This window comes from Martes martes (genome assembly GCF_963455335.1).
Source record: "Martes martes genome assembly, chromosome: 1".
NCBI lineage: Eukaryota > Metazoa > Chordata > Mammalia > Carnivora > Mustelidae > Martes > Martes martes.
The window spans coordinates 90,479,733-90,498,240 of record NC_137888.1 but is presented as its reverse complement, the minus strand read 5'-3'; the positions used below and the strand labels follow the sequence as shown (position 1 = coordinate 90,498,240).

Sequence of the window (18,508 nt, the reverse complement as noted above, 5' to 3'; positions counted from 1 at the left end):
TTTCTTGAGAAAGGCTTGTACCACTATATATTTTCCTCTCAGGACTGCCTTTGCTGTGTCCCACAGGTTTTGAACTATTGTGTTTTCATTATCATTTGTTTCCATGAATTTTTTCAATTCTTCTTTAATTTCCTGGTTGACCCATTCATTCTTTAGAAGGATGCTGTTTAGTCTCCATGTATTTATGTTCTTTTCGAATTTCCTCTTGTGATTGAGTTCTAGCTTCAGAGCATTGTGGTCTGAAGATATGCAGGGAATGATCCCAATCTTTTGATACCAGTTGAGACCTGATTTATGACCCAGGATGTGATCTATTCTGGAGAATGTTCCATGTGCACTAGAGAAGAATGTGTCTTCTGTTGCTTTGGGATGGAATGTTCTGAATATATCTGTGATGTCCATCTGGTTCAGTGTGTCAATTAAGGCCTTTATTTCCTTGTTGATCTTTTGCTTGGATGGTCTGTCCATTTCAGTGAGGGGAGTGTTAAAGTCCCCTGCTATTATTATTTATTGTTGATGTGTTTCTTTGATTTTGTTATTAATTGGTTTATATAGTTGGCTGCTCCCATGTTAGGGGCATAAATATTTAAGATTGTTAGGTCTTGTTGGACAGACCCTTTGAGTATGATATAGTGTCCTTCGTCATCTCTTATTATAGTCTTTGGCTTAAAATCTAATTGATCTGATATAAGGATTGCCACCCCAGCTTTCTTCTGATGTCCATTAGCATGGTAAATTGTTTTCCACCCCCTCACTTTAAATCTGGAGGTGTCTTCAGGTCTAAAATGAGTTTCTTGTAGGCAACATATTGATGGGTTTTGTTTTTTTATCCATTCTGATACCCTGTGTCTTTTGATTGGGGCATTTAGCCCATTAACATTCAGGGTGACTATTGAGAGATATGAATTTAGTGCCATTATATTGCTTGTAAGGTGACTGTTACTGTATATTGTCTCTGTTCCTTTCTGATCTACTACTTTTCGGCTCTCTCTTTGCTTAGAGGACCCCTTTCAATATTTCCTGTAGAGCTGGTTTGGTGTTTGCAAATTCTTTCAGTTTTTGTTTGTCCTGGAAGCTTTTTATCTCTCCTTCTATTTTCAATGATAGCCTAGCTGGATATAGTATTCTTGGCTGCATGTTTTTCTCGTTTAGTGCTCTGAATATATCATGCCAGTTCTTTCTGTCCTGCCAGGTCTCTGTGGATAAGTCCACTGGCAATCTAATATTTTTACCATTGTATGTTACAGACTTCTTTTCCCAGGCTGCTTTCAGGATTTTCTCTTTGTCGCTAAGACTTGTAAATTTTACTATTAGGTGACGGGGTGTTGACCTATTCTTGTTGATTTTGAGGGGGTTTCTCTGCACCTCCTGGATTTTGATGCTTGTTTCCTTTGCCATTTTAGGGAAATTCTCTCCAATAATTGTCTCTAATATACCTTCTGCTCCCCTCTCTCTTTCTTCTTCTTCTGGAATCCCAATTATTCTAATGTTGTTTCTTCTTATGGTGTCGCTTATCTCTCGAATTCTCCCCTCGTGGTCCAGTAGCTGTTTGTTCCTCTTTTGCTCAGCTTCTTTATTCTCTGTCATCTGGTCTTCTATATCACTAATTCTTTCTTCTGCCTCATTTATCCTAGCAGTAAGAGCCTCCATTTTTGATTGCACCTCATTAATAGCTTTTTTGATTTCAACTTGGTTAGATTTTAGTTCTTTTATTTATCCAGAAAGGGCTTTTATCTCTCCAGAGAGGGTTTCTCTAATATCTTCCATGCCTTTTTCGAGCCTGGCTAGAACCTTGAGAATCATCATTCTGAACTCTAGATCTGACATATTACCAATGTCCGTTTTGATTAGGTCCCCAGCCTTTGGTACTGCCTCTCGTTCTTTTTTTTTGTGGTGAGTTTTTCCGCCTTGCCATTTTGTCCAGATGAGAGTATATGAAGGAGCAAATAAAATACTGAAAGGGTGGCAAAGACCCCAGGTGGGGTCTCTTCTGATTAACCAAATCAGAAGAGACCCCAAATCGTGTGGGGGAGAAAGGGGATAAAAAGTAGTTCAGAAAAAAAAAAAAGTAAAAAAGAAAACAAATAAAGAAAAAATATAAAAAAGAAAAAATATATATATTAGATAAACTAGTTAAAAAACCTTAAAAAAGAAAGGGGTAAAAGTTAAAAAAAATTTAGCAGAAGAAAAAAAATAAAATTAAAAAATAATTTTAAACTAACCGCAAGACTAAAGAATCATGGGGAGAAAGCCACGATTTCCGTGCTTTGCTTTCTCTTCCTCTGGAATTCTGCTGCTGTCCTTGGTAGGTGAACTTGGTCTTGGCTGGATTTCTTGTTGATCTTCTGGGGGAGGGGCCTGTTGTAGTGATTCTCAAGTGTCTTTGCCCGAGGCGGAATTGCACCGCCTTTACCAGGGCCTGGGCTAAGTAATCCACTGGGGTTCGCTTTCAGGAGCTTTTGTCCCCTGAATGCTTTCCGTAGAGTTCTGGAGGACGGGAATGAAAATGGCGGCCTCCCAGTCTCTGGCCAGGAGGAGCTGAGAGCTCGGGGTCCCATTCCTCAGTGCGCCCTCAGATAAAAGAGCCCAATCACCCCCATCTTCCTGGCCTCTCGCCGCGCTCCGAGCTCACCTAGCCTGCGACCAGTTCAAGGTAACCCTGAGCTGAGAGCTCACTCCTCGGCTGTCTCTGTAGCTGGCTTCCCCTGTCTAATACCTGTGAGATCTGTGACACTCAGACACCTCCGGTCCTTCTATGACCCTGCGGGACCTGGGGTCACGCTGGCCCCATGTGGGCTTCACCCCGGTTTAGCCTCTGGAGCGATGTCCCTCAGTGGAGCAGACTTTTAAAAGTCCTGATTTAGTGTTCCATTGCTCCGCCACTTGCCAGGAGCTAGCCCCTCCCCCCGCAGTCTATATTACTGTCGCTTTGGATTTACTTCTCCGCTGGTCCTACCTTTCAGAAAGTGGTCGATTTTCTGTTTCTAGAATTGCTGTTCTTCTTCTCTTCGATCTCCTGTTGGATTTGTAGGTGTTTGCAATGGTTTGATAAGCTATCTAACTGATCTCCTGCTACCTGATGTAGTCTCGACCTGCTACTTCTCTGCCATCTTGACTCCTCCCCTATGTAGCTAATTGTATTAAGAATAAGAGTATTTTAAAAAGTTACTCATGGGAGGAGTGTGGGCCCAGCATGGAAGATTAGGGCATTGGTGGGAGTTTGGAGGCATTTGTCAATGCCAAGGAGGCTGATGATGACAGCATTGTCTGACTCCCAGGACCCATGTGATATGTCTGTATAGTACAACCACTAAGCTTCCCTGGCCCTCAGTATACCCCTTCAGTATTCTCTGGTGGAGGCATAAGTGGGTTAATAAAGCATAGGCTTCAGGATATCAAATTACTGATGTTTTAGATATACATGTATGTGCATATACATACATACGTGTACATATGTGTATATACATATGGATGTGTGTGTGTGATGTGTGTATCCCTGGTCCAACCCTACCTGACCCTAGACTCTTCCAAACAGATGAAAATCAGACTTAGGAGGAAATTCTAGCTGCCTAAAAATAGCAGCTAGCAGTTTGTTCACTGAAATATTTTTATGCAGTTTGAATCATTTGAAGTAAATATGGCCATATTTATAGAGCTGAAAAATATTTACAATAATAAAAACAAATTATAAAATTTCCCTAATAATGGGTTCAATTTGTTTTGGCATAGCCATCCTGCCCAGGTAGCCTATAACCACCTTGACCAAGTTGCAATTCAGATGTATCATTAAAGTAATAATAACAGATAATTTTGTTATGAAAAATGAGATTAAATTGTATAATATTTTCAGTTTAAAAATAAGAGTGTGATTCACATAAAAGTTGATTATTTCAATCGTATTTTCTTTTCTGCTGTGTTTGGTACATAGCATCTGAGCAGCTACTTGAAGAATGTGAACAAAAAAATGTCCTTTTGAAGCAAAACCACTAGATTCACTGAGAATAATTATGCCTAAATTTTCAAAGATGACTGCAGTTGGTACAGCCACCAACATAGAGGCAACTGTTGTTCTCATATTCTCATGTACAAATTGGGCAATTGAGCATGCAAATTGAAAATTGAAAACTAGGCATGAATTGACAGGGTCTGTGTAAATGTGCACCATTCCTCCATGCTCATTTGTGTACTTTGAATGTTGGTTTTAATAAGACCAAGGCAAGTATATACAGTTAGTGAGTCTGTTTTATTTCTTAAAATCTTAAGATCCAAGGATTTTAAGTGACTATTTGAAACACCTAACGGTGAAGCTTATTTACTCAATATTTTGTCTATAAATTCGGACAGTCAGGGATCACAGCTAATATATTGAAGGTTAAATCTATGATGCTTAAATATGTGGTTCTCCAAATTAGACAAATAAGATAATATTGGCTTCTAAAGTTATGTAAGCAGAGTGGCTCAGTCAGAATTCAGTTTAGATTTAGTCTGTACAAATATTAGACTTTGTGTGTTTCAGAAAGATCAGAGATAGAAAAGGCTTACTGAGCCTTTACAGTGTTTGAATACTAGTGCTTTCCTAAAATAGTTTCATGAGGATATATAATTATTTTTGTTCAAAACATAATTTATGACATGTTTTTAAAAGTGGTTTAGATATTTCCCCAAATTCCTTTTTTTTTGTATTTGCTCTTCCTTCAAAGTTCTATATAAATTTTAATCATGATTTTCTATTAATTTTATATTATTCTCTCAAATGTTTGTTTTGCTCAAGATGCACCAAAATTTTATGGCTCTCTACCATTTTTGTTAGTAACTTAAACATTCTTTGAATAAGAGAATATATACCTGACAAATAATCCATTTCATTAATACAGCTTTCTACTGGAAAAGTGAAATTAAAATTACTGAAGGAGCAACTTCAAGGTAAACAGTTTACCACTGTGTTATTAGATGCTAAAGCTATAACTTTTCTTTTTCATTTGAAGTACGTAGATAATTAAAGTGCTAGAATTGTTTGTGCTATATAATGATTCTAAAACCCAAAATGATGACTCTCATGTGAGGTTTTGATATTCAAATCCATTTTATTTATTTTGGGGGGAGGGCAGCCTTATTTTATGTTAAAAAATGTCAACTTAAAATATGAATATTATAGTAACATTTTACAAAGTGAGGACTTTGATAGTACTATTCTGTAACTTTACTTATATAATCTTTTAACCAGGAAGATAATTGAGCAGTATAAAATTATATATTGAAATTCTACTCTAGGAATCTAAAAGAATATTGAAAATAGTTTTATATTTAATTATTTCAAAATAGCAAAATCAAAAATCAATTTTGAATTCACAGTAAATCCAAAAGAAGTAAATTTTTTATAGAGGATAAATGTATTTAATTTGAATGGATAAGATAATTTGGTAGAACAAATTCTAGAAATACATGTAACATTTATTATAGAAGGTTGTTTTCTGTGAGATTCATTTAATTTGATCCAGATATGGGACAGAATGCCATAGGGATTCTATCAAGAACACAGTTTTTGACATTCTGTAATTTCACTTGTCCAATTCAAGTGAGTTTTAAGCAGGATGGGTATGGGCACGTATATGGGCCCTGAGGTCACAGGGGGCTATGAGGGGGGACTGTGGTTTCCACAGTTTACTGGGAAGAGTAGACTTGCCTGCACACCATTCTTACTGGGGAATTAATATTAAAATACTCTTTGAGAATTTAGAAATGTGCTTAAGTTCATTACTTTATCAGTCAGAAAACTAATTGGTCTGACATTTTTCTTTTCTTCCAGATCCAGTGAAACCACAACTTAATTATAAGATGGCCAATCCTTCTGAAAGTAAAAAATCCAAGATAAAAGGGAAGGTTTGTGGACAGTGTGAGAACAAAGCTGCTCTGCTGGTATGTGCACTATAAAAAGGTACTAGAACCTAACTTTCACATGGCCTCACTCACCTCTCCCAAGTCGACCTGCTGTGGGAGCCAGATACTTTTCCTTTGCTGTTGTTGCTGAAGGTGAAGTGTGCATGCTGCCCCGTTCAATGCACTGCATCTCATCCTCTCATTCCAGTTTAAGGATATCACCTTCCTCCTTTCCTCTCTCTCTTGGATCATGCCAATCAGCACACAAACATGTTGCGGTACTTTCCAAAGCAAAACTACACCAAAAGTTCTATGACCACCACATCTCCCTCTGCACCCTTGTTAGTAAAACTTCTAAGGAGGTGTCTACACTTGCTCTCATCATATTCTCTCCTCCTATTCTCTCTCTTTTTTTACTGAGGTATAATGCACTTACTGTGAGATAGACCTTGAATGTACAATTAGAAGACTTTTTTTTTTAATTAAAAAAAATTTTTTTTTAAATTTTCAGTGTAACAGTATTCATTGTTTTTGCACCACACCCAGTGCTCCATGCAATACGTGCCCTCCTTAATACCCACCACCTGGTTCCCCCAACCTCCCACCCCCCGCCCCTTCAAAACTCTCAGGTTGTTTTTCAGAGTCCATAGTCTCTCATGGTTCACCTCCCCTTCCAATTTCCCTCAACTCCCTTCTCCTCTCCATCTCCCCATGTCCTCCATGTTATTTGTTATGCTCCACAAATAAGTGAAACCATATGATAATTGACTCTCTCTGCGTGACTTATTTCACTCAGCATAATCTCTTCCAGTCCCGTCCATGTTGCTACAAAAGTTGGGTATTCATCCTTTCTGATGGAGGCATAACACTCCTGAGTGTATATTGACCACATCTTCCTTATCCATTCGTCCATTAATCGGCATCTTGGTTCTTTCCATAGTTTGGCGACTGTGGCCATTGCTGCTATAAACATTGGGGAACAGATGGCCCTTCTTTTCACTACATCTGTACTTTGGGGTAAATACCCAGTAGTGCAATTTCAGGTTCATAGGGAAGCTCTGTTTTTAATTTCTTGAGGAATCTCCACACGGTTCTCCAAAGTGACTGCACCAACGTGCATTCCCACCAACAGTGTAAGAGGGTTCCCCTTTCTCCACATCCTCTCCAACACACGTTGTTTCTTGTCTTGCTAATTTTGGCCATTCTAACTGGTGTAAGGTGGTATCTCAATGTGGTTTTAATTTGAATCTCTCTAATGGCTAGTGATGACGAACATTTTTTCATGTGTCTGATAGCCATTTGTATGTCTTCATTGGAGAAGTGTCTGTTCATATCTTCTGCCCATTTTTTGATATGATTATCTGTAGAAGACTTTTGACAAATGTTTACACCCCCTTCAATGTAAGAGAATACCCCTGAGAGTTCTCTTGTGCATTTTCCAATTAATTTCCACTACAAAGTTCTTGTGATTTTTTGCACCATACCTTTAGTGGCACCTATTCTTGAACTTTATGTAAATGGAATGATAGGGTATATATTTTTCTGTGTAAGAAATAACATTCTATTTTTCTGTGTAAGGCTTCTCTTATTCCACATAGAGATTCACTGATGTTATTACATTTATTAGTAGTTTGTTCATTTGAATTACTGAGTAGTACTCCATTGTACAATATACCACAATCTGTTTATTCATTGACATACTGAATGACAGTTGGGTTGTTTCCAGTTTTTTACTACTGTGTTTAAGGCTGCCTTGGATATTTATGTGCAGGTCTTTTTATTTTTTCCTTCAAATGATGTTTATTTTTTTTCCTTAAAAGTTATGAAGTGAAATTAAAAAAAAAAAAAGCCCCCAAATGGGTTCCAACGGTTCTCTAACTTCTCATTGTTGCTGATTTCATGAACTTAAAAAAAAAAATATGGCAAAATATGCCATAATTTAAAAGTTACCATTTTAGCCATTTTAAGAGTACAATTCAGTGGTGTTAAGTACATTCACGTTGTCATGATGCCATCACCACCATCCATCCACAGAACTCTTTCCATCTTACAGAACTGAAACTCTGTACTAATTGAACAATAATTCACATTCCCCATTCCTGTCAGCCCCTGGTAACCATCCTTCTCCTTTCTCATTCTACTTTCTGTCTAGGAATTTGACTATTCCAGGTGCTTCGCGTAAGTGGAAGCTACTATATTTGTCCTTCTGTGCCTGGCTTATTTCACTTAATGTCTTCGGGGTTCATCCATATGGTAGCATGTGTCAGATTTTCCTTCCTTTTCAAGGCTGAATAACATTCTATTGCATGTATATTCCACATTTTGTTCATCCATTCATCCATCAGGGGGCACTTGGGTTAATTCCACTTTCTGACTATTGTGAATAATGCTGCAATGAACATGGGTATAAATATCTGTCCAAGTTTCTACTTTCAGTTCTTTTGAGTATAGGCCCCAAAGTGGAATTGCAAAATTCCCATTCTTTCTTGAACCCTGTCTATTCAGAATTGGGTCTATGTCCAGCAACTGCTGTCATTAAGGTCACCAATGACATCCATATTCTTAAATACAGTGGCCAATTCTGAGTTCTTATCTTAATCTATCAGTAATATTTGGTACAGTATTCCTCTTTTCTTTTGTGACTCTTCACTTGGCTTCCTCCAGGACATAATTCTCTCTTGGTTTCATTTTACTTTGCTAGCTGTCCAGTCTCAGTCTTTTGTTGGTTTTCTGTATTCCAGACCCCTGAATGTTGGAGTGCCCCAGGGCTTAGTCCTTAACTCCCTTCTCTAGTCCATCTATTTACTCTTTTTTTTTTTTCAAAGATTTTATTTACTTATTTGACAGAGATCACAAGTAGGCAGAGAGGCAGACAGAGAGAGAGAGGGAAGCAGGCTCCCTGCTGAGCAGAGAGCCTGATCAGGGCTTGATCCGAGGGCCCTGGGATCATGACCTGAGCTAAAAGGCAGAGGCTTTAACCCACTGAGCCACCCAGGCGCCCCCATCTATTTACTCTTGATAGGTAATTTTGTCTACTCTTTTGGCTTTAAAGACCATCTCTACATGGATGGTACCCAAATTTACATCTCTTGGGGTGCCTGGGTGGCTCAGTGGGTTAAGCCTCTGCCATTCAGCTCAGGTCATGATCTCAGGGTCCTGAGATCAAGCCCCACATCAGGTTCTCTGCTCAGCAGGGAGCCTGCTTCCCCCTCTCTCCTCTGCCTGCCTCTCTGCCTACTTATGATCTCTCTGTCTCTCTCAAATAAATAAATAAACAAAATCTTAAAAAAAATTTGCATCTCTCATTCATCTCCTTCCCCTGAACTTTTCCAACTCAGACTGCCTACTCAGCAGCTCTACTTGGTTGTCTAACAGCAGTCACTAACTTAGCGTGTTCAAAATTGAACCTTTAGTATCTCTCCAACATATTTTCTTCCCCACAGTCTCCTCAGAAAAATGGTCAATCCAAATGTTCCCTGCCTCAGCAGCCCTTTGTAAGGGAGGAACAGCTGAGTAGCCCTGATTTTTTTGGAGGTTCTCCATGCAACCACATTGCAGTTATTACCTCTTAATATGTACTTATGTATTTATTTTCCACCTACCTCTGTCAAGTTCATGAAAGTAGGGATTTAGTTTTGTTCACTGTTGTATGCCCACCACCTAGAATTATGGCTGCAATTTAGGAGGCACTCAACAAATATTTGTTGAAAGAATCCATTTTTTTTCTGTAATAAAGACTTCAGATATATCTTCCTTTCAGTTAGTATTAAAAGTACTCCAATATCTGATGTAATTTAAAATATTATATGCCTTTGAGAAGCAGTTTTCCCCCTAATAATATAATGATTATAACAAATATTTGTAGGTGACTGTAATGATATTTGTTATAGGTTTTGGAGAATTTGGCCATCATCATTTCTGATTTGAGACTCTGTTACTGTCCTTATTTCATGGCAGTTTTAGTTGGTCTAAGAGAGTTAGAATGCTGTAAGTCTGATAAAGAGATAATAGCAATATTAAATATAAAACCCTGGCTCTTGGTACAATGCTCTTATTATTACATCATGCTGTCTTCTTATTTGATGTAACGATAGACAATAATTTAAGAAATCTTTACAAATTGTACCTATCCAGAAATGTTTAAAAAATACAAACAATGTTAATATTCCTGAAGTTGGAAGTATGAAAGCTAAAAGGAGCTTTCTGGCTGAACTGAATTGTTGAGGTCCACTGTTCATGATCTGAGCAAAGTATTTATGTAGGAGCTGTCAATATTTCTTGTGAATCCTGTTCTGTGTTGAGCATTATTTAAAGGCCATCAAATTTGAACAACATGGCATACGTAGGTAGGTAAATTTGACCTGGAAATACAGGATCTGTTTTTCCAAAGAGAAGGAAAAACAGGAAGAGGATATTCCAGACAAGATAAACGGCACATGCCTTGTCTGGAAAGCAGACAAGAGTGATGATGTGTGCAGTGATTAAAAGGCTGATTTGCCTGAAAAGTTAGAAATAGAAGCCATCATTTAAACCCTAAACAGTTTTGAAGATTTTTGCTAAGATTTTAAGAAAGTATATTGGTTGATTTGAAGTGAAAGTAATGACCCATGATTATTTGTCAAGCACCACAATAAGTTATTTAAAAATTCAAGTTAGGCATATCTAATGAAATAGACCGTGGTGATGGTGAACTTAAGGTTATCTTGTATTCTTAGCATCCATCATTCTAGATGGTAATGCTGGTGTGTAGTGAGATTAAACCTTCTAACAAATTATGATAGGGCCTTCATCAGGGTAAACTGTATATGGGAAGTAGAGGTGAAGAGCTTGCATTTTTGATGGTTTGAATCTTGACTTTACCTTTTATTAGCTATATGATCTTTAGAAAATGGCCTAATTCCTCTGTATTTCCATTTTCTAATTTGTTACAATGGGATAATACAGGTAGTATACTCTATACCTCAGAGTTACTGAGAATAATGGTTAATGCATATGAAGTAGTTAGCATTGTGCCTGGCACATTGAGAGGAGACAGTAAACTGTGTGTTTTGTTGTTGGCACATTTTCATATCTCCTGATGCATTCACATACATTGATGGTAAAAATAAAATCCCAAACCTCCAGATTCCTTATTTTTAAAAGAAATTCCAGTAGCTTTAGGCTGTTTGTACGTGGCAAAAGTGAAATGGATCGTTAAAAATTACATATTAATTTGGCAAATGTAGATAATTTAATTAAACTCAAAGGGATTCTAAAGGCTTAGCACAACTGATCTAGGCTTGATCAAATTAAAAAGATATTTGCTAAAACTGCACTTGGGTATTCCATCATTGAAGAAGCATCTGTGGTGGAATGGAGTCCTTATCTACATTTTTAGTACGTTTCTGCCAGTTATACAAACTGCCTAAAAAGATTTTCCAGTTGGCGGTCATTTTAACCCAATTTAAATCCAAATATGCTTGTATAACAAAATATATAAGCTTACTCTGCAATTCCAGCTTTGATCTTCTAGTCTACAACATCCGTTTGGCTACTTTCATTAAAAATCTGTTGTTAACAAATACTTGGCTTAGAATTCAATGTTCAAACTGATTTTCAGTTTTCTATATTACATTGTAAAGACAGTTCCAATATGTCTAAAAATTTATTAAAATATTAGCAGATATGTTAATAAAAATTATGCAGAATACATTTGGAAATATACATCAATACAATAGTACTGCCATGTGTGTATGTGAAATTACAGCTTTATATTTGGTTGTGCACTTAAAAATTATGATCCAGATAATGTTTTAATCATCATTTCTGTAAGAGACTGTTGTTCTTCAAACATGAGTTGAAAGGGTAGGACTAGTTCTGCTATTAGGGACAGTGTTTATTTTTCCTTCACTTAAATAAAAAATCCTGTTCTGTATAGCTAATCACATTTGAAAAAGATACATTTGGATTATGATAAATACCTCCCAAGCAGTCATTTGTCACATTGGGTTTTATTTTATTGCAGATTTTATCAAGGTTTTTCAATAAATGATTAGTGCTATGATTAATGGTCAATGTGATTTTTAATAATTTGGGTCATGGGCAAGCTTGAGTTTTCAGCCAGACTGGGATTAAAATCCTGGCTCCATTAGCTGTGTGACTGGGCACATTCCCAATCATTATGTTCCTTTGTTACTTCCTCTTCACAATGGAGATACAATGATCATGTTAATCTTCTAGGGTTGTTGGGAGGATTCAGTGATGAAACATATGAAACCGTTAGAACAGTGAGTTAGTGTTCCGTAAATGTTGTGGATACTGTTATTGTTATGGGATTCTAGCCTTCCTTTTCAGTTTCATTAGTTTTATAAAATGTCTTACTCTTTTTACCTTTGGTGGTGGTTGTTGGTGTTGTCCTAATCATCTTATATTTAATAAATCTGGTCACATTATTGCAGGCAACTGTCATCATATGGAGACTTATAATACAGTTTTTTAAAAGTAATGGTTTCCTGGTTGGGTTTTTAACAAGTGTTTACTTTTCTACACCCTATACATTTTGGTGCCTGTTAATTGGTGTGTGGTTTGCACACCAGCAGCTGCATGGACGTTACCTGGGATCTTGTTAGAATGCAGGAGGATCTAGGTCCCAATCTGGACTTCCTGAATCAATCTTCACTGCAACAGAATCCCAGGTGATTCATATGCACAAGAGGGGTCACTGTATTGCACATTTCAGTCAGCCACTCCCTAGTCTAGTATAGAAGAGCTTGGTCAGCCTCTCCCCAATCTGCCCTAGCTGCTTTCTACATAAGATCCCTTGACAGGAGAAGAGAGGGTGGAGGGGAAGAATGGTGGTGGGCATGCGAAGTGGAGGGAGAGGAAATGAAAAAGAATCAAAGGGAATGTGGGCTCTGTAACATAGACTTCCTGACATCATCTCTCCAGACCCTGTGCTTTCTTACTCATTTGTGCTGCTGGCATTCTTAACGTGGCCCAAACTCAGGAAAATTAGAGGTCTTAGCCATTTGGGCTGCTTTTTCTCATGTTGTAAAGGCTCACGTTGAAGTGGCTGTACAACTGCCTGTAGTTCTTTCAGTCGCAGTAAAAATTCCATTTTTTTTTTTTTTTACTTTCAGTCTTGCTCAGCACCATCATAGATACAGATATATCCCATCAATTTATTCATAAATTTAAAAAATTACATTTTAACACCATAGAGAATTTGAAAGATAAATATAAACTTGTCTATAATCATTTTGCCAGTCATAAGAATTGCTGACATGTTGATGTGGTTCCATCCTGTTCTTTTTCTTATACTTACTTTCCTTTGAGGAATCTTCTAAGCATACTTCTCATTGAAAGAAGTGTGTGGGGATTTTTGGAGACAAACAGTATATGCATTGTGCCATGTAAATCAATAGAGAAAAATTAAAGAACTCATAAAAATGAAGTAGATTTGACCCAGAGAGAATGCCTGCTTAGTTCTTACCAGGTCAAGAAATTTGGTCCCAGGTTGCTGGTGTTTTATGATTTATTTGGAATTGTATATACATATATACATCTAACACATATATCTAAAAGTTACTTGCAGCTATTATATTTATTTTTATACTATAGTAATTAGAGTTTACAAATTAGTTTTTCGGGTCAAATTGTTCCAGTTTCCTTGGGCTTCTTGATTCTGATGACATATAGGCATGTAATTGGAGAAATAAAGATAAGAATATGACTTCTTTATGCAAATGTTTTCTCAAGGTCATATTATTATAAGATTGTGTGATATTTTAATGTCTTTTAAGGTATGCCTTGAATGTGGAGAAGATTATTGTTTGGGTTGCTTTGCTAAAATTCACCAGAAGGGGGCACTGAAGCTCCATAGAACAACTCTTTTGCAGGTATGACTTTTTAAAATGCTTTACTTGTGGTGTATTTATAAAATGTTTCAACCGAAAGACATTTAAAACATGTTTAATTATCTAGAATTTAGGACGACTTATATTAATTTATAAAATTCTATTATGTACAGTTTTTTACTTATATCTTAAAATTACTTTACTGAGTATTAATCTGGGTTCAATTTTGCTATTTAAACTGTGTTTTAATATAGTTCCTGAGACATGAGCTTGATTAGAGTTTTTAGATCATGCATTTTATCTGTGAACTTGACATTTAAAAATTAGACAGTATTTTTATCTATTGTGGTTTCAAATGAACACATGGTTTGCTTTAAGTATTATTTCTATATAATTTATAAATAGAAATCTCTACTGTTTTCTTTTCATTTTTTTTTAATTAGTCTTGTATTTGTCCTCACCCATTATCATTTAAATAAGCTTATCTCTCAGGTTTCTACTTTTCCTCCTACATAACAGAAGCTTTTATTTTTCCTCATATAGGCATTGTTCTGTGAAATGCTCAAGCTCAAACCCTGTCAGATGGTTTAAAAATTCTAATACTTAAACAAGAAATATGGTTAAATATAGATAGGACATATTATACTGGTTACATTTCACAGGGCACTGATTTGTCATAGATTTCATTCATTATGCAGCAATTTATTCAACAAATATTTATTGATTACCTTTTAGAAAGCAAGGTCTGTGCTAGGCAGTACCTTACACAGATGAGTAACACTAGGATCCTGCTCTTAAGGACCCGAGGATAAAAGTGAGAACCAAGGACCTTGTGTAATGGGTTAAAGATTTTACTATCTTGTAGGCAAAAGGAAGGAGATGATCAGATCAATATTTAGAAAGATACTGGTAGATTTCAATTTTTACATGACACCTCAACATAAATATTGATAACTCTCAAGGATGCTGATGACCCAAGTTATAATAACTACAAAACATAAAATAGACCTTATTCGTATCAGTATTTACCGAAGTTACTTACTTTTGAGTGACTACTCAATATTTAGAGCTTCCTAGCAGAAATCATGAGGGAAAACAAAACAAAACAAAAAACTCAACCCCCTGTTACTCTCCTGTCTCAGGAAGGTTTGTACAACTGGATAGTTATAAGAATTGAAAATTAATGTCTATAAAAGTGGATGTAATTGTTAATATAGAACTAATGTAGAATTTAAAGACTCCACTTTAAGGGTAGAGTCTAATTCCCTCGCCCGCCAAGCTCATATTAGTAATATTTGCTGGTCTGGAAGATACAAAGAAGAATGAGACATGGATCGGAAGTCTGATTCTCTCCTCTCCCTCTGTCCGACCCCATCTCTATTCCTCTCTTTCATGCCTCTCTCCCTCTCTCTCCCTCTCTTTCTCTCATACACATCACACACACACATACACACAATTTCAAAAGACAGACTGTGCTGTGATGTGACTTATTGTTATCCAGAGACAGATATAATATTGGTCAAATCATGCTTACTAAAAGCAATGCAATATAGTATATGCTTTATAAACATTATATCATTAAAATCTATGTCTTTTATATCTTAAAAAGAAGAATGTCATCTTTCTAGATGGGATTCTCATGTAATTCTAGTGTGGAATTGATAGAGAAGAGAGGATTAATAGTTATGAATATATACTTTATATCATACTCTGTTGTTATATCCTACCAGCATCACATTTCCTAGCTTTGATTGCAGGGGAAGAAAGATTGGTGAGCCAGAAATAGTAAAATGGTATTTAAGTTCCTAGTGAATCTCAAGTTGTGGAAGACACATTCATCTCTAAAAGTTAACAGAAGTGAATTTTATAATAGGTGTGAATCAAAGAGCATAGCAAGCGACAGCGAATCCTTGAGACGTCTCTTTAAACACAGGGGTTCCTTTATGTATATATTTTAAAGTTAAATACCATAGAGAACTATGTGTTTTCCATATTCATGTTAGTCCTCTGTGTTGCCCTACAGTCTGTGAAGACAAAAGTTGCTACTTGATGCTATTTTGAGGATAGTTCTGGGAAGTTCATTGCCTACTGGGGAAATCAAATTAGGAGGCTAAACTTAGAGAAAAGTATGGGGAGACTGTGCATGTTGGGAGCTGAACATACATTGTTCCTCTTTTTATATAACAACATTTCACTTACTCAGATTGCTATGTAGTGAAATACCTTGAAGATTTTTTCCAAATAAATCAGGTAAATTTGACCTTTATTTATTGAACAAAAATTTAAATTAAAAAGGGATTTTTGTTTTAAGGAAACTTTCAAAATGTATAACATACTCCCTCCCATCTTAGTAAAGATTACGGTGAATACAGTCTCACTGTATGTTGGTGACTCCTGCTCATTGTTTTGCCCACTAGCTGTTACAATAGTTTAATAGTTAATAAGAGGCCTCGGCCAGCAGATGTAGTAGGTGGAGATACACCTTCCTCCTAAGAGGTTTGCCTTGATTAGTATTTCATTTTTCTTCTTTATCATGGTCTCACTAATTCTCTGCCATTACTTCTTGATTTTAATCAATTGTCCCGTTAGCTATCTGGCATTTTCTTCCTCATTCTGTTCTCTGTTTAGGCCTTTAATTTTTTTTTTTTTTTCAGTCATCTTATTTTTTTCTCCTTGTTTTCATCATTCTCCCTGGTCTTTTCCCATCAGTAAAGGTTCTTGCTGCTGTTGTTCCCTGGCCTGAGGACCACTGGTCAGCAGTGAATGGTGTCTCTCTCTGTTTAGCTCTCATTAACCAGTCATTTCTACTTTTCCACTAATTTGGCAACTGTCAAAGCCATGAGATTTTTTTGTTGAGTGCTGAATTAGTGCCAAATTTGAGAAGTTAGAGCAGACATTTGATACTTGACTTTTAAGCATTACTATATAAAAAACAAGCTTTCTAAGCTAATGGCTACTCTACTTTTATATTCTTTAACCTATGCTGACATTTCTGGTTATTTCAGAGCACAGCCAAATTTGATGCTGTAAACTGTTTCAGCCCCCATCCTATAGTCCAGTGAGTCTTTATATAGTTCACAGTCAACAGGGACCATTTTGTACTGCATATCTTCTTTTACTTAGGAGATAAATCCTTGAAAAAAATTGAAGGCAAACTATTACCATTTCCATGTTGACTGACATTGTAATTTCAAAGGGTCTTTCTTTTGATTTGTGATTGATTTATACTTGGCAGTGATTCTAACACAAGTTTTTTCTTTTTTCACCTCTCCAATCTCTGTTAAATAGTTAATTACCTGCAAAATAAAGTGCAAATGCATGAGGAGAATTACTAAGGATGAAAATCCTATTTCTATATTTAGAATGATTTGCAACACTTTAAGGATTGAAACAAATTTTTTTTAGTGGGTAAGCCTCACATTGATGAAAAATAAGGTCTTAATCTATCAGGCATTTCTATTTCCTTTTACCAACATGTGATCAAACACAAGAGACAAGGTTAATCAGAGATAATAGAAGATAGGGGGGAAAGCAAACAAAAGGTATTCCATTATGAAATACGACATGCACAAAGGGAGGCTGGATTAGGTAAATCATTAATAGATTCTGGTATGTGTAGTTTCTTAATTGGAATGGAGATTTTTCTTAGCTGGGAGGGAGAAATCTTGGGAAGGGGAATGGTTATTAATGAGTGAAGAGATAATTGAGGTAGTATTTCCATGTTTTCTGGTATAAAGCATTTATATGCAGCCTCTTTACCTTTTTTAATCTCCAAAGAAAGGTATGTCTATGTAGATATAATCGAGTTATATGTTTGCTTGAACATACTTGTAGGAAAATAATCACCAGGTAGAACTTCAGTTATCATCAGAATGCTATTTACCCTTACTGAGTTTATGGTAGTTTTTTCTTTTAGTTGACAATGACCAATATCAGCTTATAGGCTCACACTGTCATTGTTCTGTTAATGTTAGGAATAATACAGTATTTTTAAATCATAGCTAGTCATTTGGACAATATCATTATTACTAAGATGATCTTAATGGACCCATTTTAAATGCTGTGTGTGCACAGTATTTATAGATGCCATGGTGTGCTACTGAGATCCTCCTCTTCAGGATTGAGATACTCACTTCCTTAGCTACCTGGAGTATTTGCCTATAGGTGGATCACATTTGGGTCTCTCCTTGGGAACTGCTCTTGCCCAAAGAGAAGTGCCACTTCCAAGCTTACACCCCATTCCTTGAGGCAGCCATTTTCTGGTCCAATTTCTGGTCTACGTGAGGGTACAAGTTCCCAGCAGCAGACCCTTGCCTCAATTGAGAATAGCTGGTGGGCCATCATAGCTTCAACTGGCAATCGCACCAAATTCAGTTTTCCTCTTTCCCTAAATTTGCCTCTTTTGTCAATCATACTTGTTCTTTTCGAAGAATTTCCCACTAAAAGTTAGGCAGACAGATCTCAGAATTTGTTTCCTGGGAACCTGACCCATGACAATATCCAATTCAGAGAGGAATTATAGAGTTTTTAGCCTAACTTTAGAGTGCGCTGCAAATTTTCGAGGTCAATGTATAATATCTCTTTTTTCATTTTTCAGATTCTGAACCAAGTGAGAAACAGATGTTAGAGTGAAGACATAGAAATCTAAATATCAATTTTATTATTGCTACAATTAAAATTACTGATTGCCACAGTCAGCTTCCCAATTCTTCTTGGAATTGAACATTTTTTTACCCCACTCCCAAGTGGTAGACATTTCCCTTTGCCAGGGCAGGATCTACCCGGTAAAACTTCTT

At 36.5% G+C, this 18,508-nt stretch overlaps 1 protein-coding gene across 2 annotated transcripts in view; it reads left to right on the top strand.

Annotated features, from left to right (window-relative positions):
- ZBBX (zinc finger B-box domain containing) overlaps positions 1-18,508 on the top strand; it is a gene marked incomplete at both ends in the record, with an annotated part of 113,051 nt that overhangs the window by 14,935 nt on the left and 79,608 nt on the right. For both annotated transcript variants that reach the window (XM_080818224.1, XM_080818223.1), the window contains 3 exons: positions 4,875-4,923; positions 5,807-5,916; positions 13,659-13,754. In XM_080818224.1, coding sequence (XP_080674350.1) covers positions 4,875-4,923; positions 5,807-5,916; positions 13,659-13,754 — 255 coding nt within the window. The remainder of the gene's footprint in view (positions 1-4,874; positions 4,924-5,806; positions 5,917-13,658; positions 13,755-18,508) is intronic.